Source organism: Nansenia antarctica (genome assembly GCF_963989245.1).
Source record: "Nansenia antarctica genome assembly, chromosome: 4".
In the NCBI taxonomy this organism is placed as follows: domain Eukaryota; kingdom Metazoa; phylum Chordata; class Actinopteri; order Argentiniformes; family Microstomatidae; genus Nansenia; species Nansenia antarctica.
Genome location: NC_137689.1, coordinates 25,381,724 through 25,404,106, shown reverse-complemented (window position 1 = coordinate 25,404,106; position 22,383 = coordinate 25,381,724). Strand labels below are relative to the sequence as shown.

The following is a 22,383-nucleotide window of genomic DNA, read 5'->3' as shown; positions in this document are numbered from 1 at the left end:
ACATCTACTACCCCCCAGCACTGTGTCTCCTGAGACACCTGCTTTGCCCTATACTGTGTCTCCTAAGATTTCTACTACCCCCTGTTTCTCCAGAGTCTAAAAAAATATTTAAAAAATAAATAATTCTTCTATCACGACGACTGCCAATGGCCGCTGACCTGAGCTAGATTACTCTTCCTGCTACGACTGGTGAGTCGCTTTGGAATAAGGCGTCTGCTAAATGCATTTGAGACCCACCTGTTTAGGCTTTGAATGTGTGACTCTTATTCTGTGCCGTCACTATATGTTCCATGTTTTTGCTGTGAAGTGCTCTGGGTATGTGATAAAAGCACTATACAAATAAAATACTTATTATGACAATTATTCCAACACATTTGAGGGTTTTTGAGCACACAAAACAATATTTCCAAACATCGCTAAATAAAGAACTGCTCTAAAAAAATTAAAGAAACGGCTCTTGAAATGTTAATGCGTTGAATGGGTTTGGGTTAGGAGAAAAGGGTTTTACTCTTGTCTGTCAGTTTGTGAGTATATGCGTGCGAGTTTGTGTGTGTGTGCGTGTGTGTGGGCTGATTACAGAGAGAGACAGAGTGAGTATTTGTGGGCTGTGGGACTAATGAGCACAGCTAGGCCACTCTGAGCTTGATTATTATGCCTGCCTGGCCGGCAGGGAGGGAGTGAGTGGCCCTCAGGCGTCGGCTGGCAGGGGAGGGGAGGACACTCTGGATCATCACCTGCGCCTGGCGGACTGCTGGGAGACAGCTGCACACCACATGTACACAAGGTGGAATCGGCTGGCCAGGCACACAAACAAGATGAGACAGACAGATGGACACACACACACACACACACACACACACACTCTCTCACACACACACGCACACACACACACACGCACACGCACACGCACACACACACACACACACGTAATGAGAGCCTTGGGATCTCTCCTATGACCCAATTGCCAATTCTGTGGCGAATCTGTCTGCCAAGTGAACTCATAAACAAACTAGCATTGTGAGCCAAACATGGACTGAAAGACCTGTTTAAGAAATCAGTCAGGCCAAACAATATACCCAACCCCACCTCAACATCTGCTGTCTAAGCCCCTCCAGGATACACTAAACTGAGATGACAAAAAAGCAACATCCGATCTCATTCCAAGACCCTATCACGCTGTCAGAGTCAGACAGTGTAGGATTATATCCATACAGCAAGGACGAGGGAGAGCTATAAATCTGGTGAACATCCCTGGTTTTTGATTAAGTGTTCATCAGAATTCTCTTTGTCATATGAAGAGACGTCCTCCTGCCGGGTGTCTTAAAGGCAATTCTACCACTTATAACTAATTACCACCATGAGGTGAAATAGGGTCACTGATAGTGCTAGGTGGTGTGATCTTAATAATTATCAACAAATAATCTTCTCTTCTCTGAATCCTACCGTTTCAAATCTTAAAAAGGTCAAAAAATTATAAACACACCGATGGAGGTATGGAAGTGTGCAGCCACACACACACACACACACATGCACACACAGAGACACGCACAGACAGACACACACAGACAGACACACACACACACAGAGAGGGAAGCCGTGAAGAGAAGAGGAGGAATTGTTATGGGATGGATGGTCTCTAGCCTAGGATAAGGTCAGACCAAATGGTTGAGACTCAGCTGGAGAGCCCTGTGTCCAGCTGGCTTTGGGCTCTGTACTTCTGCTTTCCTCTCCCTGAGCCACTGAGCAGTGGACGTCATACGACTGGAGCCAAATATAAAGTCTGCTCCAAGGTTGGCTGCATTCCAGAAGAGCTGAAGTAGCAGTCATGTTTAGGTATTTCATATCTCAAGCTTGAAAATCACCTGTACCATTTAAACGAGCGTGTTCACATTCACAGAACGGAGACCTGGAAGCCAGGGCATCACTTCAGAATTCGAGGAGAAGATACAGCTATGGGTTACTGGAGAAAAAATACTTTTTTTTTTCTCTCAGAGAAGTAACCCTACAGGGCCATTGATGGTGTGCACCATGGGGTAGTAGTAATACGTTTGTGTGTCCAGTATATACGACCAGTTTGTGTGGGGGTGGTGCCGAAGGCTGGAGTCCATTTTCCAGCTGGCTACTGCGCGTGACGGAGCACATTAGAATCGCCTACTGTGGGCTCCAACCACTAACACGCTTTGCTGCCCTTGGCTCTGTGTGGGCTGAATCCTCCAGCTCATCTCTCTATGTAATGGAATGTTCTCTGTGGTTCTCGGGAACTACTCGTAGCTCCCAGTTGGTGAAGGCATGTAAGGCGTTAATGCATTCGAGTGCTTTTTATTGTGATTGTGAAGTGCTTTTTGTTGTTGCAATCCATCATGAATGTATAAAACAATCTCTCTCTCTCTCTCTCTCTCTCTCTCTCTCTCTCTCTCTCTCTCTCTCTCTCTCTCTCTCTCTCTCTCTCTCTCTCTCTCTCTCTCTATATATATATATATATATATATATATATATATATATATATGTGTGGTGGCCTGGGAAAACCCGTCGGATGTCGCTGGCGTTCGTTTGTGGCAAAGAACAAAAATAGATGGAAATCGCGATTTTGGCGATTTTGATATTATGTGGTATTCTAGTACTTTGAACTCCATACTACATTATGGTGAATAAACATTTTAAGAAAACAAAAGAGAAAGTACTTATACTTTACCAACGAGGCAAGCAGACTAACACCGCATCACAAGCAGACAAACGAGACCGGCCGATCTGCATAGGCTCCTCCCCCGACCCGGAGGAGAAAGGAGTCGGGGGCAGCATGGGGGCAGCATTTCTCACCTTTCACTTTTTTTGACATGATACATTAAAATGCTCATAACTTTTTAAAATAAAGGGCTATCTCAGTCATTCAACCAGTTATGAATAGCTGAGAACTTCTAATTTATGGAAATATAAAAAAAAATTCAATGTCAAAATGCCACCATGTGAAGGGTTTTCCCAGGCCACCACACATATATATATATCTGTGATTGTTAACAATTACATATGTTGAAATTGTACAGAAAGATGCGTCTGTTTTCTGACGAGGAGGAGAAAGGTTACAGTGGATACGTCATAACTCTGGTATCGTCAATACTGTTTCCCACTGTGAAGTCTGACTTGGGAGGGTCGTTCTAGTGGTTATTGTATCTCATCACAAGGTGTGTTTCCATTAGAGTTTTTCGAAAAATAAATGCGATATTTCTAACATTTCGAAAAAGTACAATTACGATAATGCAGCCGTTTCCATTCAAATGTATTTCGCTTCTCATGAGTCACGCATCCTCGTCTCGCGAGGGTAATACGCTGCTATCTCCCGCGAAATTCAATTTTGCGGAAGAAGGAAGAGCAAAAGATGGATATTCCAAACATGTTGCGAGCTGGAACTGTTGTTTTGATGGCCACAGCTGCTGCTGTTGTGGTTGTCAACAACAGAAGACGAAGGCAGCGGGTGATCCACCACGAACGGCAGAGTCCGTATGTGTGGGAACGAGCACGTTTGAAGGATTTCTGGGAGAGAATTGTTTTAGAGGAATTCACAGAGGCATTGTGGATTCAGAATTTCAGGATGAACCGGGAAACGTTCAATGTGCTGTGTGATTCTATTGAAGACCTTGTGGCCCCAGACCCGTTATGCCCCCGGGAGGCAGTTCCTACTCGAAAGCGAGTGGCTATCGCCCTTTACAAGCTGGCAACCTGCGCCGAGTATAGAGTAGTTGGTGAAACGTTTGGTGTCAGCAAAACCACTGTACATAGATGTGTGTATGGGGTATGTCGAGCCATATGCAGCAGGTTGCTGAAGCAAAAAATCAGAATGCCAGATGTGGACGAGGCCCTGGAGATCGCACAGCGCAATTATGAGGCACACAAAATACCCCAGGTCTACGCTGCGATCGACGGGTCGCACATACCAATTCGTGGTCCGAGTGAAGGCTATCGTGATTACGTAAACAGGAAGGGGTGGACATCAATCTGCCTTCAGGTTGTATCTGATGATCGATTAATTATCAGGGACATCAACGTGGGAACGCCTGGATGCGCGCATGATGCTGCTGTGTTTGCAACATCACAGCTGTTTCTAAGGTAAAACTCCAAATCTTATAGGCTAGGGCTAGTTGCACAGCAGCCAAATTTAACATAGTGGAGCCTACTGCCATCCTCATCCTGTTAGCCAGACTGACAATTGACCAACAGATGGGACACAGATTGATCAACATTATTGATTACACCTGTCATGATATATGAATACTTTATTGAATCATAATAAAATACAAGTACATGTACAAGTACCTTGCAAATCTTCAAAAGGATAAAAACACAAAAAGCCCGGAGGCTTATTTCCATTGTGGTCCCTTTCTGGCCCACAGGATGCAGGTTGGCAGCAGGAAGAAGTTGCGAAAAAACCGTTTCCATTACACTTTTTCGAAATACTTCAATATCGAAACGTTTCAAATACCACCTCCTGAGAGCGTGAAAACTTTTTATCGATAATTGGGAGGTTTTTCGAAAATGTGCTGTTTCCATTACCAGTAATTCTTTTCGATATGTCGGTTTTGCGAAATTCTAGGGTGTATGGAAACGCAGCTACAGTTTCCTAAAGGCCCATAAACCCCTTCTATTCTCCCCCTGGGGAGGGCTAGTGAGCCAAGACGTTGGTGGTGAATTAATGTCATGGCAACCCAAGAGTGAGCAACCTTCATTTTCATTCAGTTTTGAGTGACGCTCCTGCCAGTCAGCACCACGTCCTTGGGCATGGGTCCAGACAGGCAGTGGAAAAGAAATCCAAGCAGCAAGGCAATGACATAACCTGAGGCTGCCGTTAGATCTAAAAGTGAAGATCTGTTTGAAGTTTGTCAACAGTTTTTCTGTAATGTGCCAAAGTACTTCACCTGAATGGCTCCAGTCACATCAAAAGGCACATTAAATGCAAGCAGCAGAGTAGAACGATCATTGAATCTTTTATTCACGATAAGAGTTTGTTTTTTTTAGCAATCGGAAGGTCGCTGGTTCGATCCCCGCCTCAGGAGGGGTCTGCATGTGAGCGAGTGACTGGAGGGTTGGTGGCATCTAAGGTGCTGCCGTTGTGCCCTTGAGCAAGGCACGCTCTAATTGCTACAGGGGCAGTAACTATGGCTGACCCTGTGCCTAGAGCAAAAGAAAATACATTTCGTTGTATTCTGTACAATAACAAAAAGGTAGAATCTAATCAGCTGTTGAAACAGAAACGTTCAGAGGACTCTAATTTTTTACAGTCCTTTCACCCGTTTAGCCAATTAAAAAACATCACGCCCCAAATTCCACGGATCAAATCAGAAGCTGACACCACTCTCCTGAGGGACTCATGGGGGCCAGGCTCTCTGTCCCATGGCTGTGAAGGTGGGAACGTACCTGTAGGTTGTTGAGTGGGTCCATCTTCATGACTGGCCCGATGGTGTTGAGGGGCAGGGACACCTCGATGCTCTGGCTGGGCATCAGGGGGGTGTGGATGGGCAGAGGGGAGGTGGGGATCATCCCGAAACTAGAAACACACACACACAGCACTGATTTGCTTCTATGAAAATAATAATAAACGGAATCTTTCTAAACCTCATTTAGAAGACGGGCACCCAGTGGTTTTCACATTGTGGATGTTTGAATGATGTCATGATGATGTCATGATGAAATGTGTTCAGTCATCTCACTTTATGGGAATGAGTCTACCTCATCTTTGTCATTTAGAGTGAATGGCAGAGTCAATCTTTATTATCAGTTACTGTACAGAAAGGCAAACATGTTTGACCTTCATTGCTAGCAAAGCAGTGTGTGTGTGTGTGTGTTTGTGTGTATATACAGTGGGGTGCAAAAAAATTGGGCACCCTTGGTTTAAATGTCTGTTACAATTAATCTCCAAGCGATTGAAAGCAAACCTGAACACTAAATGATAAAAAGTTAAACATGACACCTTTCTGTCATTTTTTAAATGTGTTTTATTTTCAGTTTTCATGATAAAAAAGGAAAAGGGCCCTGTGCAAACGTTTGGGAACCCTTTTGGATTATTCTTTGTTACCTTTTGAGAAGATTATTACTAAGGCCCAGACCAAGGTGATTTACTCGTTAGGGCTTCAATGAGTCAGGTGAATATAATTCCAGGGTTGAACTATATATTCTGAAGTAACTCCATGCCTTCTAAAGTATCCGACTGCGGTGGCTGTTGTGTCTGGTGTTAAAAACCATGGGTTCCTCCAAACAGTTGTCCAAGGATGTCAGAATCAAGATAGTTCACTTCCACCATCAAGGAGAAGGCTACAAAATCTCATGTTGACAAGGCTACAAACTACCCATTTCCACTGTCAGAAACATAATCAGAAAGTGGAAAATAAATGGAACAATTGAAGACCAAGACATTTTTCAGATAGAAAGGCCCGAGATCTGGTGAGAAGTGCTCAGAAGAACCCACACATGTTCTGCCAGGAAGAATGGGGAAAAATTCACAAAACAAGAATTGAAAGACTCTTTTCAACTGCAAGCTGTTATAGTTGCCTAAGGAGGAGTTACAAAGTACTAGCTGACAGGGTTCCCAAACTTTTGCACAAGGCCTTTTTCCTTGTTTTATTATTTTGAAACTGTAAAAGTTAAAAAATAAAAATGTATCTTGCTTTACAATGTGATGAAATGTGTCATGTTTAACTTTGTACCATTTAGGTTTGCTTCTTTTCACTCAGATATTAATTGTAAAAGGCATTTTGACTAGGGGTGCCCAAATGTCTGCACCCCACTGTATGTATGTATCTATGTACATGTATGGTTGTATGTACACTACTGGTCAAAGGTTTTAGAACACCTCAATTGTTCCAGTTTTTCTTGAAATATGAACAAATAAACAATTGGAAATAAAAAAAGAAATCATGGAACTGTTCTGTTAAACACAATTTAATAAACGATGTTGACTCATCAAAGTAGCCAGCAGATATAACAGCTGAACTTGTGGCATTCTTTCTACAATAGAAATCAAATATCGTTCAGAGGGTTCTTCCCAACACTGAAGTTGCAATGTGTTGCACTTGCGGGTTGCTTTGTCCAGTTCATCCCAAACTAGCTCAATGGGATTTAAGTCTGGAGACTGTGCTGGTCATAGCATGATTTGAAGCCTACCGCCTTTTCTTCTGAGGTAGTTCTGACATAGTCTGGAGGTATGTTTTGGGTCATTCTTTTGCTGTGGGATGAACCCCTGACCACCTAGATGTTAGGGTTGGGCAGTAATACCGTAAAATAACCGCGGTTTTGGAAAATAGCAACAGTGTCCGTTTCAATACTGTCATAAATAGCTATATATAATAAACGCCTTAAGAGTGCACCACTGTCTGTGTGGTTGAAGATGCTATTAAAGGATGACAGAATGTTTTGCAAACAATGTAATTTGTCGAATAAATAACCTGTCAAAAAAAGACAATCATGTGACAGCTTCTCCTCAGAACGGAGAATTAGAAAAATATATGGTGAGTGCAAGCAAGTTGGTCCCCCCCAAAAAAGCAACTACTGCAATTTCGGGTTCCGACCGAAAGGCAAGGGCGAGCCAGCAAATCTTGACAAGACTGTGAGTAAGACTTGCATGAAGAAGGTGACAGCCAAAGAGGAGCGAGCAGAATCATAGATAACTGCCTATTGTCTGTGATTGACAGAGAGACGAAGATGCCCTTCTCTGGTGGAAATCAAATGGAGCCAGACACTTTACACTGATGTCAGGGTGGCCCCAAACTACTTATGCACGTGTGCCACAAGCTCACCATCAGAGCGGGTGTTCAGCACGTGCCCTGCTGAAGCCTGAAAAAGTAAATATTCTTGTTTTTCTCACGAAAAACCTAGACTAGGCATGAAGAATAGCCTATCATTGCAGTCTGTAGGATACGCTTATATCCATTTTACTGCCGTTTTTGTTATTTATTGTTATTTTGTTATTATTTGATAAGGCTTACTGGATGCTATAGGCTGTGCTTTTAATTAAATGAATTCAACTGACACTGGAATGGAATGGCTGCCATACATGTAGAGATGCTGATTCGGAGCTGTATGTGTGAGAGACTGCGCCAACCTCCCATCATGCCCCCCTCTCTCTCACCTGTTCTTGTTGAACTGGATGGCGAAGTCGGTCATGTGCTGCAGGGCCTTGTTAGTGAAGGTCATATCCATGTACATGTGTCCCTGGCGACGAGAGAAGGTACCAGAGATCTCCAGCCCTTTGGCTTTCACCGCCGGAAGCCATATCTAGAAAAACACGTTTTTGAGAAAAAAGGGCAACCTGATTACCTGATTCAGACACACCGTGGCTGGAGGAAGTGTAACATGGCAGCCTGAGTCAGAGAGGATGAATAGAGGTGAAAAAGGCAGCCTGACTCAGAGAGGATGGATAGAACGTGCTCTGACTGACACGTCAACGTTCCCTGGTGTCGACCGACACAAAGGGCTGTGAACACAGAGGCCTGTGGGAGCCAGGAACCTAGAGGAGGATTGTATGTGCTGCAGCACGATAACACAACTTCAACAGCAAATGCCACATGAGGACGCTCACTTTTCACCATACCTTCAAGTTTATGGTAAGAACCTCATTACAATCATTTTGAAGAGGAGTCTGATGAAATCTTTAATAACGATGTCAACCTGGATCTTATTGACGCAGCTTTCCTCCTACCCCTTAGACAAGTGTCTAAACTACTTATGCACTGGCCTAGATAAAGAGTGACTTTGCCACGAGGCTCAAGGTGCTCCTCTTAGATCATCACTGATAAGCCTTCACATTCAGCTTTGCTATAGAGAGCTGAGTCAGCACTGGGGCTCGGCTAGCAATTAAGAGCTCTGCTTTTTGCATCGAGCTGGCATTAGCATGAACTATAGAATTCCAACACTGACAGAAGCGTTTGAGTGAGGGTACTCACGGCCTTGGGGGACGTGTAGCCTCCTGCGGTGGTGGCCATGCCTGTGGAGAGCTCAAACAGGTCGTTGAGGCCGCTGCTGAGCGCGGCAGGAGTGGGCGACGGGGCGAATGTGTTGGGGACCGAAGAAGGAATGAAGTTCTGGCCCACCTGAGACAGACAGACAGGACACACACACACACACACACACAAAAACACACACACACACACACACACAAACATTGAATACAACTCCTTCACAGGACGGCGGTCCTTTAGGAAGCAATTAAATGCTAAAAAGGCTGAGGGTTCAAGTTATAATTCCTCAACATTGATGAGAATTGAGATAATGATCCATTTTGGCATGATTAGGATTCTCAAGTTGTGTATGTCATATAACTCACTAAAGCCGAAATCCAGAGAAATATACTCCATATGCTTCCAATGGTGTTATTGGTAAAATGAGCAAAACGTGTACCCTCAGTCATAATTTCAGCCTATTTCGTATTTGGAGCAATCCTCCTCTTCATTAAAACATGAATGGCAAGCAAGGTCAAAAGGTGAAATGTGTAGTTAGTGAGTGTGCACAAAAAGTAAAATAAACAATAACTAAAAGAAACATCTGTTGTCAAGCTTTTAATTTGGTGAGGGTTGATGTCAACCTCTAAAGAGCATGCACACGGATGGACAGACAAAAGGAAGGGCTTCACTTACTGCTGGACTTCCACCAACACCTCCTCCCAGGTCTCCCCCGAGCTAAGGAGAGAGAAGAGAGAGGACCCATATCCAGCACCCGCATCCAAACACAAAAGAGAGAGAGAGAAAGAGATAGAGAGAGGCACTTAGCAAGAGCAAACCATAGAACACCCTTTATACACTTCCTGGAAAAATGTTATATGAAGATAGTCAATGTGACAACAAGGACAGGGTTATCAGGAAGCAAGCTCTCCAGGCAGCAGCCAGGCTGAAGACCAGGACACCTTGCCCAAACGCTGACACGTTAGACGAAAGGAAAGCTTGGGAAATTGGGAATACAGGTTGGGTTTTTCCCACAGTGTTAACAAGCAAGCAGTCACAATAGCTCTCATGTGTTGAGGTCTTGTATTATTGAATACTTAATGTTAAGTGGATAAGATGTTATTATCCGATACAGGAGAATAGCATGTCTTGCATTTGAAGAGGTAACATTGCAATTTAAAAGGCTGGCAGAAAACGTTATCTGTAACTATTGTGATTGTAACACTGGAGCCCCTCTCCCAGCCAGTTGAATGCATTGAACTGAAGTCACCTTGACGGTCATCCAGCCAGACTGCAATACTATAAAACTATTTTACAGCCCAAGACCCAGCACACCACAAATCACATGCTGGTATAATTGGATTGTTGAGATTCTGCCATATAGCATTGGTGTCAGCAATGTTGGGGGATGAGCACTTGAGGGTACCTAACCTTGGAATGCATCCATTCCGATTATCCCATCTCCTATTCAAACATGTCTTTCATGATAGGTATTCAAGCCATTGTGAGACGACTAAATCCCAGAAGCAGCATGTGGATAGGTCCTCATGAGGACACAAGATGCCAGCCTAAAAGAGTTTAGCTTGTTCTTTCAGCGAGCTCCTGAAAAAGTAGGCTTACAGCTCAACCCTTGAGCATGTGGTTTGTTTTGAAGGTGCCCCGTCCAAACCAAAATAGCGGCATGCAATGCTCTTTTCGGACTGTTTTGCTCAGGGACCTGACCGACCCTCACTCTCCAGCCTGAGTAGGAGCCCGCCAAGGGAACCAGGAGAGAGCGATGAGTGACTCTCAATGCTGGCTCATCCCCCATCAGACAGACACTTCACATGCCTAAGAGCCAGTCATCCCAACCTCACCCCACCTCCAGTCCCTTTGGGCAGTAATAATCTTTGATGGAGCTTATGAATATCCTATGACTATTCATCCAGCGAATTGAAGCACCGGTTTTTGCCTTGCGGCAAGAGACGACACGTCACAGAGTTCCACTGACGTGGGCATTTGAGGACAGCATAGAAATATATGAGAAAATATATGAGGAAAAAATATATGAGGAGTGAAATATAGAGATGAGCAGGAGTGAAATAGAGATGAGCAGTTCTTCCAGATCCTCAAGGTTAGGCTTCATGTTTTCAGTCATGTAAAACACACCATTTCAACCCCATACAGTGTGATGCAAAAATGTGGGCACCCCTAGTCAAAATGCCTTTTTCAATTAATATCTAAGTGAAAAGAAGCAAACCTAACCTCTAAATGGTACAAACTTAAACATGACACATTTAATCAAATTTTAATGCATAAAAAAAAATATCCTAAATAACAAAACAAGGAAAAAGGCCTTGTGCAAAAGTTTGGGTATCCTGTCAGCTAGTACTTTGTAACTCCTCCTCAGGCAACTATAACAGCTTGCAAACGCTTCCTGTAGCCAGCTAAGCTGTAGCCAGACTTTCAATTCTTGTTTGGGGAATTTTTCCCCATTCTTCCTGGCAGAACACCTCTAGCTCAGAAACATTCTTCGGCCTTCTTGCATGCACGGCATGTTTACATCTCTCCACAGATTTTCAATAATATTCAAGTCTGGGGACTGTGATGGCCATTCCAAAACCTTCATCCGTCTTTCCTAGAGGTACTTCATGGTTGATTTTGAGGTATCCTTCGGGTCATTGACTTGCTGGAATGCCCAACCTCTCTTCAACTTAAATTTCTGGACTGACCTACGAACATTAGCCTGTAGAATGTCTTAATATTTGATGGAATCCATTCTTCCTTCCACCTGCACATATTGCCTGTGCCCCCAGCTGCTACACAACCCCAAAGCATAATGGATCCACCTCTATGCTTATCAGTTGGCACGGTGTTCTCTACAAATGCTTCACCCTTTTTTCTCCAAACACACCTTCTTTTGTTGTGGCCAAAAATTTCAATTTTGGTTTCGTCAGTCCAAAGCACATTGTTCCTATAGGCTTCAGGTTACTCAAGGTTTTCTTTTGCATACTTCAGACTTAATTTTGTGTTGAGGTCGTAGGAAAGGCTTCTTTCTGAAAACTCTGCCATGTAGGTCTTTGTTGTTTGAGGTACGCTGTATTGTTGTCCTGTGAACAACTAGACCGGTGTCTGCTACTCTTTTTTGCAGCTCTTTTGCAGTGATGTGTGGGTTCTTCTGAGCATTTCTCACCAGACCTCTGGCCATTCTATCTGAACATTTTCTTGGTCTTCCAGATCTTGCCTTGACTTCACTTACTCATTTATTTTCCATTTTTTAATGATGTGGAAATGCGTAGTTTGAAACATTGCAAGTGTTTTTGTAGCCTTCTCCTTGATGGTGGAAGTGAACTATAGCCCCTTTTCCACTATCGTGCCAGCCCGGGTCGACCCGGGCTGGCCTGCTTCTTTGGCGCTTTTCCATTTGTCGGCCCGGGTCGCCTCGGCTCAGTTCGGCTCGCTTCTTTAGCTACCCTTCGATACCAGGGTCTAAATTTAGACCCGGAACCTTTTTGCCAGGCTGCGTGTGACGTGTGACGCTGCACACTGTTGATTGGTCAATGGAAATCGTCATCCCATGTTCATAGATTTCTTCGCTAACCGCCATCTTGAAATACCACATTCGCTCTTGGAAAATGTCACTACAGTTTCTGTAATAGCTTGTTAATAAAGATTCGAAAAATTATGCTGACCATCGTATTATCTTAGTTTAATGTAATTTCAATGCATCATAGAACTTTTATTTACAACAAGCATAACACAAAAATCGCTATTATGCACCGTCTTTGCCCGTGAATAACACCGGCTGTGAATGTGGTAGAAACACAATACTCCTTTGCTAACTTCACCATCGGTATACGGTCATTTTGAGCCCTTAACCACCGCGCTGACACCCCGAGAAGTTATGCTTTTAACCGTAAACTCAATGAACCGGGAGTTCACCGCTGCTCTAAGCAGCAGCACGTCATGGAGGATATCAGCGGGGGGACAGACAATTTCTACCAGGGAATTCGCTCCGCGCTGTGTCATAGACCGTGATATAACAGTGTCGTATCGACACCATTCAAATGGTTTCAGATTCCCTGTCCTCTCCCCTATCCGGACACGTTTGAATTGTTATCCTAACCCACGGTAAATCGAAGTTATTAACCCGCAAAGGGTGCCTCTGTTTACCGTCTTTGCCCGTGAATAACACGGCACACAATGATACTACAGTTCATAAAGCAGACAAGTGAAGGCAGTGGTTTTAAGGGTTCAAAAAACATGACTTTATTATGTGTACATAGCTTCCTCTCTCTCTTTCTCTTTCTCTCCAAAAAACCACGGTTAATAATATACCACATGTCGAGGGAAAGGCATACGATAGCTTCAAGTTCCTCCATGTTGCTGTTGTTGTTGCTGTGTTGTGTCTCGTGAAAATATACGTCACCACCATTGGGCGCTTTTATGACGCGTAACTCCGCCTACTATCGCCTACTCCTCCTACTAGTTCCTGGTCTGTTGTGTATAGTGGAAAACCAGAACTGTTCAAAAGCGGGCCGAAGCGACCCGACCCGAAGCGACCCGACCCGAAGCGAGCCGCTGATGGAAAAGCGCCATATCTTGATTCTGACATACTTGGACAACTGTTTAGAGGAACCCATGGTTTTTAACATCAGACACAACAGCCACCACAGTCGGATACTTTAGAAGGCATGGAGTTACTTCAGAATATATAGTTCAACCCTGGAATTATATTCACCTGACTCATTGAAGTCCTAACGAGTAAATCACCTTGGTCTGGGCCTTACTTATCATCTTCTCAAAAGGTAACAAAGAACAATCCAAAGGGTTCCCAAACATTTGCAGAGGGCCCTTTTCGTTTTTTATCATTTAAAAACTGAAAAAGAAAAAGAAAAAGAAAGCTTGCTTTAAAATTTGAAGAAAGGTGTCATGTTTAACTTTGTAGGATTTAGTGTTCAGGTTTCCTTTCAATCACCTGGGCCCAGTAGTTAAAAACTTTGAATCCCTATCTGATCGGCTCAGATTTGGATTTTGGGTAGTTCAAAACCAAAAAACACGATTAGGATCACTTTGATATCCGGTCAGATCAGGAAATCAAATCCAAGCTTTAATCTGGATCAAATCTTCAAAACGGGTAGTTCAAACCGACAACACAGGATTGGGATCAGTTTGACCCCAAAAAATTTGATTATCTTGATCCCACCAGATGGGTGGATTTCCAGTGGATTACCAGAGCAAAATGTACTATACAATTTATTTTAAAATGTGTTTCAACATAAATAAGATGGCAAAGTTTGTTAACTGAAATAATACACAATGTTTAGCCTTCATGGCAAATACATTTTATTTTTCATTTTTTGGTCACGTTTGTGGTGGCCTATTTTGTTTTCAACCAAATGTTGATGACATAAATGTTTATGCTCATAAAAGTATCACAACAAAGATTGTCAATCACAAATGTAATTTAGATTAAAGAAAAAATATCTTAAACAAAAAAAAGTCCATCATCACCTTTCAAAAGTAATTGCAGACAATAGCATCTCGCATTGCACCACCACTCAGTCTCTAATTTAGAGGGAAATCCATAGGTGGGCCTAGATCATCAGCAGATGCAAGGGGCTCTGGGGGATCATCGATGTCAGAGAGGGGGACTCTGCGATGGACAGCGATATTGTGTAGCACAATACAAGCCAGTGTTATGCAGCATGTTCGTTGGGGTTCCACTCTCAGATAGTTGAGGCATGCAAAACGCCTCTTCAGTACTCCATTATGATTTTATGTATTTCAAAATATAATTAGACATTATAGATGTCTCTGCAATGTGGTCTCTTGTCTTCCTTGTATTATTTTTCATATCCACTAGATGGAGATCGGTAGGATTAAAGCACTGATATTCAGGATCTAGTAATCTTGAAAAGTCTGAATCTGGATCAGGGTGATCCTATCCTGAATTGCTTTGAAATACTGGGACAAAATCTGGCCGAGTTGTCTGATCCTGGATCACAAAAAATGGGATTTCAAAATCTGATCGGATCTGATTGAGATTAAAAGTTTTGAACTACTGGGCCCTGTAGATTAATTGTAACAGACATTTAAACCAGGGGTGCCCACATTTTTGCACCCCACTGTAGCTTTTCATGTACAGCTAAATGCATCTCCATTGGAATCAGTCTGACGTGTTCTCAGGCGCTTTTCTTAGTCTCTTCCCCCTTTTTATTTAAATGTTATTTATTAACACACGTAACTACAAATGATATCTCTCCAGTTGTGAATGGGACTCATTAGCTTCAGGCTGTTTCCTATTGACTGTTAAGACAGCATATTTCTTTGTAGCATATTTCTACACAGCAACAATTCTGCAGTGCTCCAAGCCCATGGACATTTAAAGCAGGCATTCAAAACTCCATCCATATTGGTGCGGGAGTGACAGTGATGGAACTCCCCTATGAATGTTCAGTGGAAATCCCACTCTGACCCCACTCTGTCTTTCAATCTCTCAGGGGGGATCGTGTCATCGCTGTAGACAGTTTAAGAGAATCCAGAAAACAGCTTAGAAAATGCTCCAACAAGGGACTCCAACGTTTATCAGAGTTAACCTGTTGTGGCTGCCACACCCCAGAAGGTCAGCGTTCAACTCAGTCCTCAGGGGGCTGACGCAGCGCTTTTCTGTTGCATTAATCATTCCCCCTTTTCTGCACTTCAATAGGGAGGCTGATGTGGCCCTCCAAATCGCTTATAACACCACTGCAATGCGTCTGGGAGGAATCTCAAAGGTCAAGGCAGGTAACGTTGAGGCGTTTCTGCTTTTCTCCGTCCACAGCCCCCGCCCCCGTGCTTGGACGTATAACAACATGCCGTTCACACTTCACGAACACAGTTATGATAATGACAGAGGTTATGACCCCTGGTATAAGGATTATGGTCACTTACACTGTAGGCTATGCTTTTCGCTGCCAATGTGATTAGCTCCTTGTACAGCCACTGGAGAGTGTGTCTATCTGGGCCAAGGCCAACGTTCATTATCAGGAGTGTAGGGATGTTATTAGAGATGTCTGTTTTCAATTCCCATCAACACAACTACAATACAGAGCGAGGTTTGTGGTTTTGTACGGGTTACCATGAAACCTTCATCAGCTTATTCCATCTCACATATAAGCATGTACCCATCGCATCTCTTTTCCGTTTATTTGGTTCCATGTATTTGTGAGATATTCTCAAGTGCCCAGCCCTCTAGAAATGTCTAATGCTCTGGTGACTCTCCAGTCTCTCCCAGAGGGGGCCTGTCGGGATCAGGACCTCCTACCAGGGGAAATGTCATTCAGCGTAAAGGGGAAATTGGAGTTAACAGGTTTCAGTTCCCTGACACAGTACACCGTTCCACTTCCCCTATGAGTGAGACACCAATCCCCTGGCGTGCTGAGCCGCTGGCCCCCGAATCCAATTATTGGAGAGGGGGGCAGGCGGTTTGTCCGAATTGTACTCACTTTCTATTTTTTCCTGAGGGGGACCGAGTTGCTTTTGCCTTGGATAAATGTGCATATCACACAACCGGTTAGTAAACAATTGAGAGGAAAACGACAAAGGTCTCAAATCAAAGGGTTCCCCGTTCTACAGTACACTGCACGTAGTGAAAGAATATGACCACACTTCTAACGTGATCCAAAAAGTATTTTGAGGAACTGGTGCGAAGGGAATTGAGGGTAAGATAGACTCATACATTATTCATGTTAAAGATCTGTCTAACGCAGCACCGAGAAGTATTTTTCAAGTTGTTCCTACTGAAGCTGTGAGCTCTGACAAAGAGAAGGTAACAGTGTCCTTTGACATTATCAGCGCTAAACTGTCAGTACAACCACGGAGGGTCGGCTCAGTTCACGGCTCGTGGGTTTTAAATTAAAATGCATAATCGATTCCACTGGTTCGAATGGGCTCTGGAATGGCTGATCACACAGGCAAGAGTCACTTTCACTCCCCACTGTAATACCTCAGGAAATCCGTTTAAACATTCTGTGTAGTGACACACCAGGAAAGATTGGCCCCGATTGGAGGCTCCAACTGTATTTGAATCATTGCTGTTTTTAATGAGTGTGTCCAATTAAGATTAAATTAAAAGTCCTTTATAATACGAGAGAGCAGACATAAGAGGGAGGGGACAAGGGACAGAGTGATTGGATGATCAGGTATCGTTAAGATAGTTCATTTTGAATGGGACAAAACACACGGCGTGCGAGTTTTGTCGCACTGTCAAATTTTGCAAATGTTAGCTTCAAAATGAATGGAATCGAATTTTCGCCGTGCGATTAAAATCGGGGCCGTGTGTGTTGAGATGCGATGTTCTCATAGACTTCCATTCAAACTTCAAAATGGAATGTTGACGCGCAACAGAAATCACACGCTGTGTGCATTGGCCTTAAGGCACTAATTTGTATGTGTGGACTGACGGAAACCATTTGCTTCCCTATCAGTGGAAGATGACAGCAAACGTGGCCATCGCTGCAGGCTAGGGTTGTGAAAACACCCGTTAATATCATTAAAAAGTCATTAGCACTCTGTGCACGGAAGAATTCACCCCAAAACATAACAGGGACATTATTACAGCGCATCCCAAAAAGCCAGTGCTTGTTATTAAACATTCAAAGCATTGAGTATAGCCTACTGGGTCTCCCAGAAGACTTTATTTCATTTGGCAAGGCCCCCAACAAAACAGCAATATACTCACATTACTGCACAATGCACAATGAAAAATTGTGACTTCTAATTCATGACCTAATGAAGATGCATTACCAAATTGTTACACAAGAGATGAAAAGTTACTTTCATTCACAACTCTTAACAATTCAAGTCGAATTGTAATTCGGAAATGTTGATGTTCACAATCGTCAGTCCTCTAAGTCATCGCACAATGACCGTCCGACGGTGACAGATCAACTTTGGTTTTTTGCTCTGAGGCATTGGTCAAGTCAACCTTCCCCATCTCCCTTGGGCTGAGATTGAGACGTGGGTGGAATAGAGACGTGCCTCCCTCCCTACCTGGCTACCTGCCTGCCTCTGTCTGTCTGCAGGCTCAATCACTGAGGCAGGCTTCTACAGTGACAGGCGCCATGTAGATCACCCTGAAAGGCTTCCAGGCACTTCACCTGGCCTTAGCTCCGGCCTGCTGGGACTCACACTGACAGGCTTGATGAAGGAGGAGGATGAAATACACCCCGTCATTATGCTCCCAAGGTTTAATGTTGAAGATCAGACCGTTAAGATCCTTATCGGTGTTCCTTCTGAACAATATTACACATCCCCTGCACCGTGTGATGTCCCCAGAGATACTGGCGCTAGTAAACCACAGCAGCTTATCTCTGGTGTCTAGTGGTATTGGTGAACCATCCACGGGAGAGACAGTGCTGTCCAAACACTATCATTCAAGGGCACAATAAAACTCATCCATAAAAACCTGCAGCTTATACATTATTCCTGCACGAGGATACAACCACCTCTGCACACATTCTACTACATTCTGTGTGTGTGTGTGTGTGTGTGTGTGTGTGTGTGTGTGTGTGTGTGTGTATATACAGTGGGGGAAATGAGCATTCAACACATCAACAATTTTTTAATTCAACATATTTCCATGCAGCTATTCACATGAAATTTAGTCCAGACATTGGTATTAACTCAATAGAACTACACAGCTAGGAATTGTAACATTCCAATCCACAATAAAGCGATATGCAATAAAGTGGAATGACACAGGAAAAAAGTGAACAGAATAAGAAAAATCACTAAACCAGCGTATGCCACTAATGAGTTCTCCTACTAGGGCTGGGATGATTCGTCGACTTGCGTAATGTGCGTCGTAAATAAACAACAAGGCAGTACATCTGCAATGAACGAGCACCTCAAGCGAAAGCATCCTGGAGCTCTTTGTGAAGACAGCCGCAAGATAGCACCGTAAGTCAGCGTTGTATTTCTGTTCACTTTTCCGGCCGTGTATGAGTGAAAAATGGATAGCTACTAGCTTATGTTACACAAGCAATGTAGCTCACCACAGTTTGTATGTCTTGTCTTCTGGTGTTAGTAACGTTAGCTATGTAGCTGGCTAGCTACGGTAGCCTATTGTCATTGTGGTGCTCGCACCTACTGTACGTTATCATCAATTTAGCTAATCATAACATAGCAGCGAGAGTAACGTTAGCTAGCTATGTAGCTACTAGCTAGCTATGTAGCTACTAGCTAGCTATGTGTTGTGGTGATGGACAGACTTCTAAATGGCCATGTTGGCATTCAAGTTGGCTAAACATAGCAGTGAGGTGGAAATTAAGGGGCCTACAATTTATTTTTATTTTTATCGAACAGTAAAAAAAAAAAACGTTAGGCTAATCGACAAATTAAAAATAATCGCTAGATTAATCGTTAGAAAAATAGTCGTTTGGGACAGCCCTATCTTCTACATGCTAATAAGAATCAGCTGTGTTAGTGCATGATGGTGGGTAAGTACTTCCACTCTTTGAAAAAGGGTTTCCCACTGAATGCAAGTAAACAAATCATTATTTGTCACCAAGCATTCTTGCAAGAAACCTCTGGGTAGATGAGTACCCACTGGGTACCTACATGATGGGTAGAGGCAAACAGCTCTCCCAGGACCTTCACAAGATTGTTGAGCAGCATAGTACTGGCACTGGTTACTAGGGGTGCAACGGTTCTAGGTTTTATATTGAACCGTACGGTTTGTCATGCATGGTTCAATAGGCGCTAGTGAATTGTCGTTTTTTCGGTTTATGATGCGTTCCATTGAAAGTCGGAGGTCGAGTTTGTCTGGAACACAGTTGCTTGTGTAACTTGTTCAAATGTTTGTTCATGGTGAGCAGAGTTGAGAACATGGCAACAGTGTGAGGAAGCCCCGGATTGCCACAAATCTGTGTTGTGGGGTCATTAATTTGCACCTTACATGTTTTTGCACTAACAACAACAGTAGTACAACGTAGTGCTATTTATTCACTCATATTGGTACTGTATATATTGTGTGTCTTGAGTATTGTTGTGTTGTTGTTGTATGTACTGTAGCTTGTTCAGCATGGAGAATACCAAGTCATGTTCCTAGTGCACCGCACATGGCGAATAAAGTTGAATTTAAATTAATTTAATAGAATTTCAGTTTTGGCATTGAATACAATGATGATGGAACGAAAACAATGAACAGAAATGCAAGTATTGCTTCATGCGAGGTATAAGTGCATATATAAGTGTATATGTGCATATGGTCTACCTGCCAAGCCTAAAGTGCACTTTTACTTTTAATTCTTCCTCTCCTATACCAGTAGTCAAGCCTAAGAGGCGCTTTTCCATTTGAAAGTGTTTATTGATTTTTTTCCCATTTGAAAGTGTTTTTTGTTTTTATATATATACTTTATATATATTTTTGTAATTATATATATTTATATTTTTTATATTATAAGTTCCATAAGTATAAGCAAAATAAAGTAAAGTAACAGTTTGTAAATAAATAGTAGCATTTTTCTACCGAAGCCGAGACCCAAAAAACGAGGTTCAGACCAAACCGTGGGCCAACTGAACCGTTGCACCCCTACTAGTCACCGACGGATTTCGTCACCGATGGGTCACTCCTAAATGTACCATTGAGGCCATTATCAGCAAGTGGAAGGAACATCACTCGACCATCAACCTGCCATGCACAGGAGCTCCTCACAACATTTCTGACCGGCCAGTCATAAAGTTAGTCAGAAGAGTAGCCCAAAAGCCAAGGACCACTCGAACAGAGCTCCAGAAAGACCTGGAAGCAATGGGTACAGTTGTCACAAATAAAACAATAGGCAATGCACTCCACTGCCACAGTCTCGATTCGTGTTCACACTGGAAGACTCCATTACTGAAGAAAAGGCATGTTGAAGCTCATGTAATGGAGCCATGTACCGGGAAATCCTTGACAAGAATCTATTGCCATAAACCAGGATGAGAAGTGGGTGGATCTTCTAGCAGGACAATGATCCAAAACATACTGCAAAGGAGACTCTCAATTGGTTCAAGAGGAAGAAAGTAAAGGTGTTGGACTGGCCTGGTCAATCACCAGACTTAAATCCAATAGAACATTTGTGGAAGGAACTGAACACATAAATTCCCTAGTGGGCCCCCCGGAATCTTCAAGATTGAAAGACTGTCTGTGTTGACGAATGGGCCAATATCCCACCTGTACTGATCACTGTGAGAGATTCGTTTTTTTCGTACAGGAAGCATTTAGAAGCTGTCATTGGAAACAAAGCTGTGCAGTTTTATTGAGATGGAAATGTGTTGAATATTATGTTGAATTAAAAAAATTGTTGACGTGTTGAATACTTATTTCCCCCACTGTATATATACACAGTGCCTATATACGGTATGTAGACTATCTATAGGACCTGTTGGATCTAATGGGGTTTTCTAACAACATATATGGTCATGTCACTCACACACACACACACACACACACACACATTCTCTTTCTTTCAGGTCAGCATGATCTTCACTGTTAGCAGTGACGCCACAAATAGACAGATTCTGGGTTGTTATCTTAAGACCTTGGGGGTGTTGTAGGCGCCAGGGATGGTGAGTAGTTGTGGGACGATTAGAAAATGTCATGTCACGATTATCGTGGCCAAAATAATCGCGATCCACGATATTATCGCGAGTTTTTTTTTTTTTTATGCCAATAAAACACACTGTAATCACTTTAACTTAGATTTTGTTGTATTTTTAGGACATTTTAAGTCAGTAATTCAAATTCAGATTCTAGTGGCACATATCTCTGGCCATAATCCGGGTCCTTAATGTGGTATATGAGGTCAAAATCCTAAATATGACAAAAATGGCTCAAATAGCCCAAGCCCTCTAAGGGTTATGAAAGAGCAATTCCTTTTCGGCCAATCAGCACCTTTCATTAACGTACCCAAGGAAGTTTAAAGAACGCACTCCCAGTGTTGCCAACTTCCAGAGCCCCTTGGCGACTTTATCAGTCTAAAGCGACCAGCGACAAATCTAACTTCCTTTTCTGGTCATTTGGGGAATTATTGTAAAGCATCTAACATATCCCGTATTCCACGGTTCACGTTACAACCGAGCTCAGGAGAGACGAGTAGGGATACAGTCTATGGCGAGCGAGGGTTGCCGTCTCCTCTCTCCCTCAACACTCACTCCCGCGGCCAGTCTGATAGCAGCCGCGGGGAGCGTACCGTTGTGCGCGCGGCTCATGTGAGGAATTGCAATTATATTACAGTAACAGTCGCTAACTTGACTGCAAAAGTAATGTAGACTAGGCTGAAAAATAGCGCCAGACATTTGTTAAACACAGTTTATTCATAACATACGATTATGACGATTATTCAAATAATTAAAATTCTCCACGATTAAGTTATCGCGGGTGTTTTTATCGCGATTAACGATAAAAACGATAATCGTCCCATCCCTAATGGTGAGCTCATTCACAAACGTAACATCTGAG

General features: G+C 43.1%; 1 protein-coding gene across 3 annotated transcripts in view; it reads right to left on the bottom strand.

Annotated features, from left to right (window-relative positions):
* ap2b1 (adaptor related protein complex 2 subunit beta 1) overlaps positions 1-22,383 on the bottom strand; it is a 55,755-nt gene that overhangs the window by 13,563 nt on the left and 19,809 nt on the right. For 2 of the 3 annotated variants that reach the window (XM_080528361.1, XM_080528362.1), the window contains exons 14-17: positions 9,618-9,659; positions 8,928-9,074; positions 8,114-8,259; positions 5,407-5,536 (exon numbers count right to left, since the gene is read on the bottom strand). In XM_080528361.1, coding sequence (XP_080384487.1) covers positions 5,407-5,536; positions 8,114-8,259; positions 8,928-9,074; positions 9,618-9,659 — 465 coding nt within the window. The remainder of the gene's footprint in view (positions 1-5,406; positions 5,537-8,113; positions 8,260-8,927; positions 9,075-9,617; positions 9,660-22,383) is intronic. The other variant, XM_080528363.1, reaches the window with a different exon arrangement.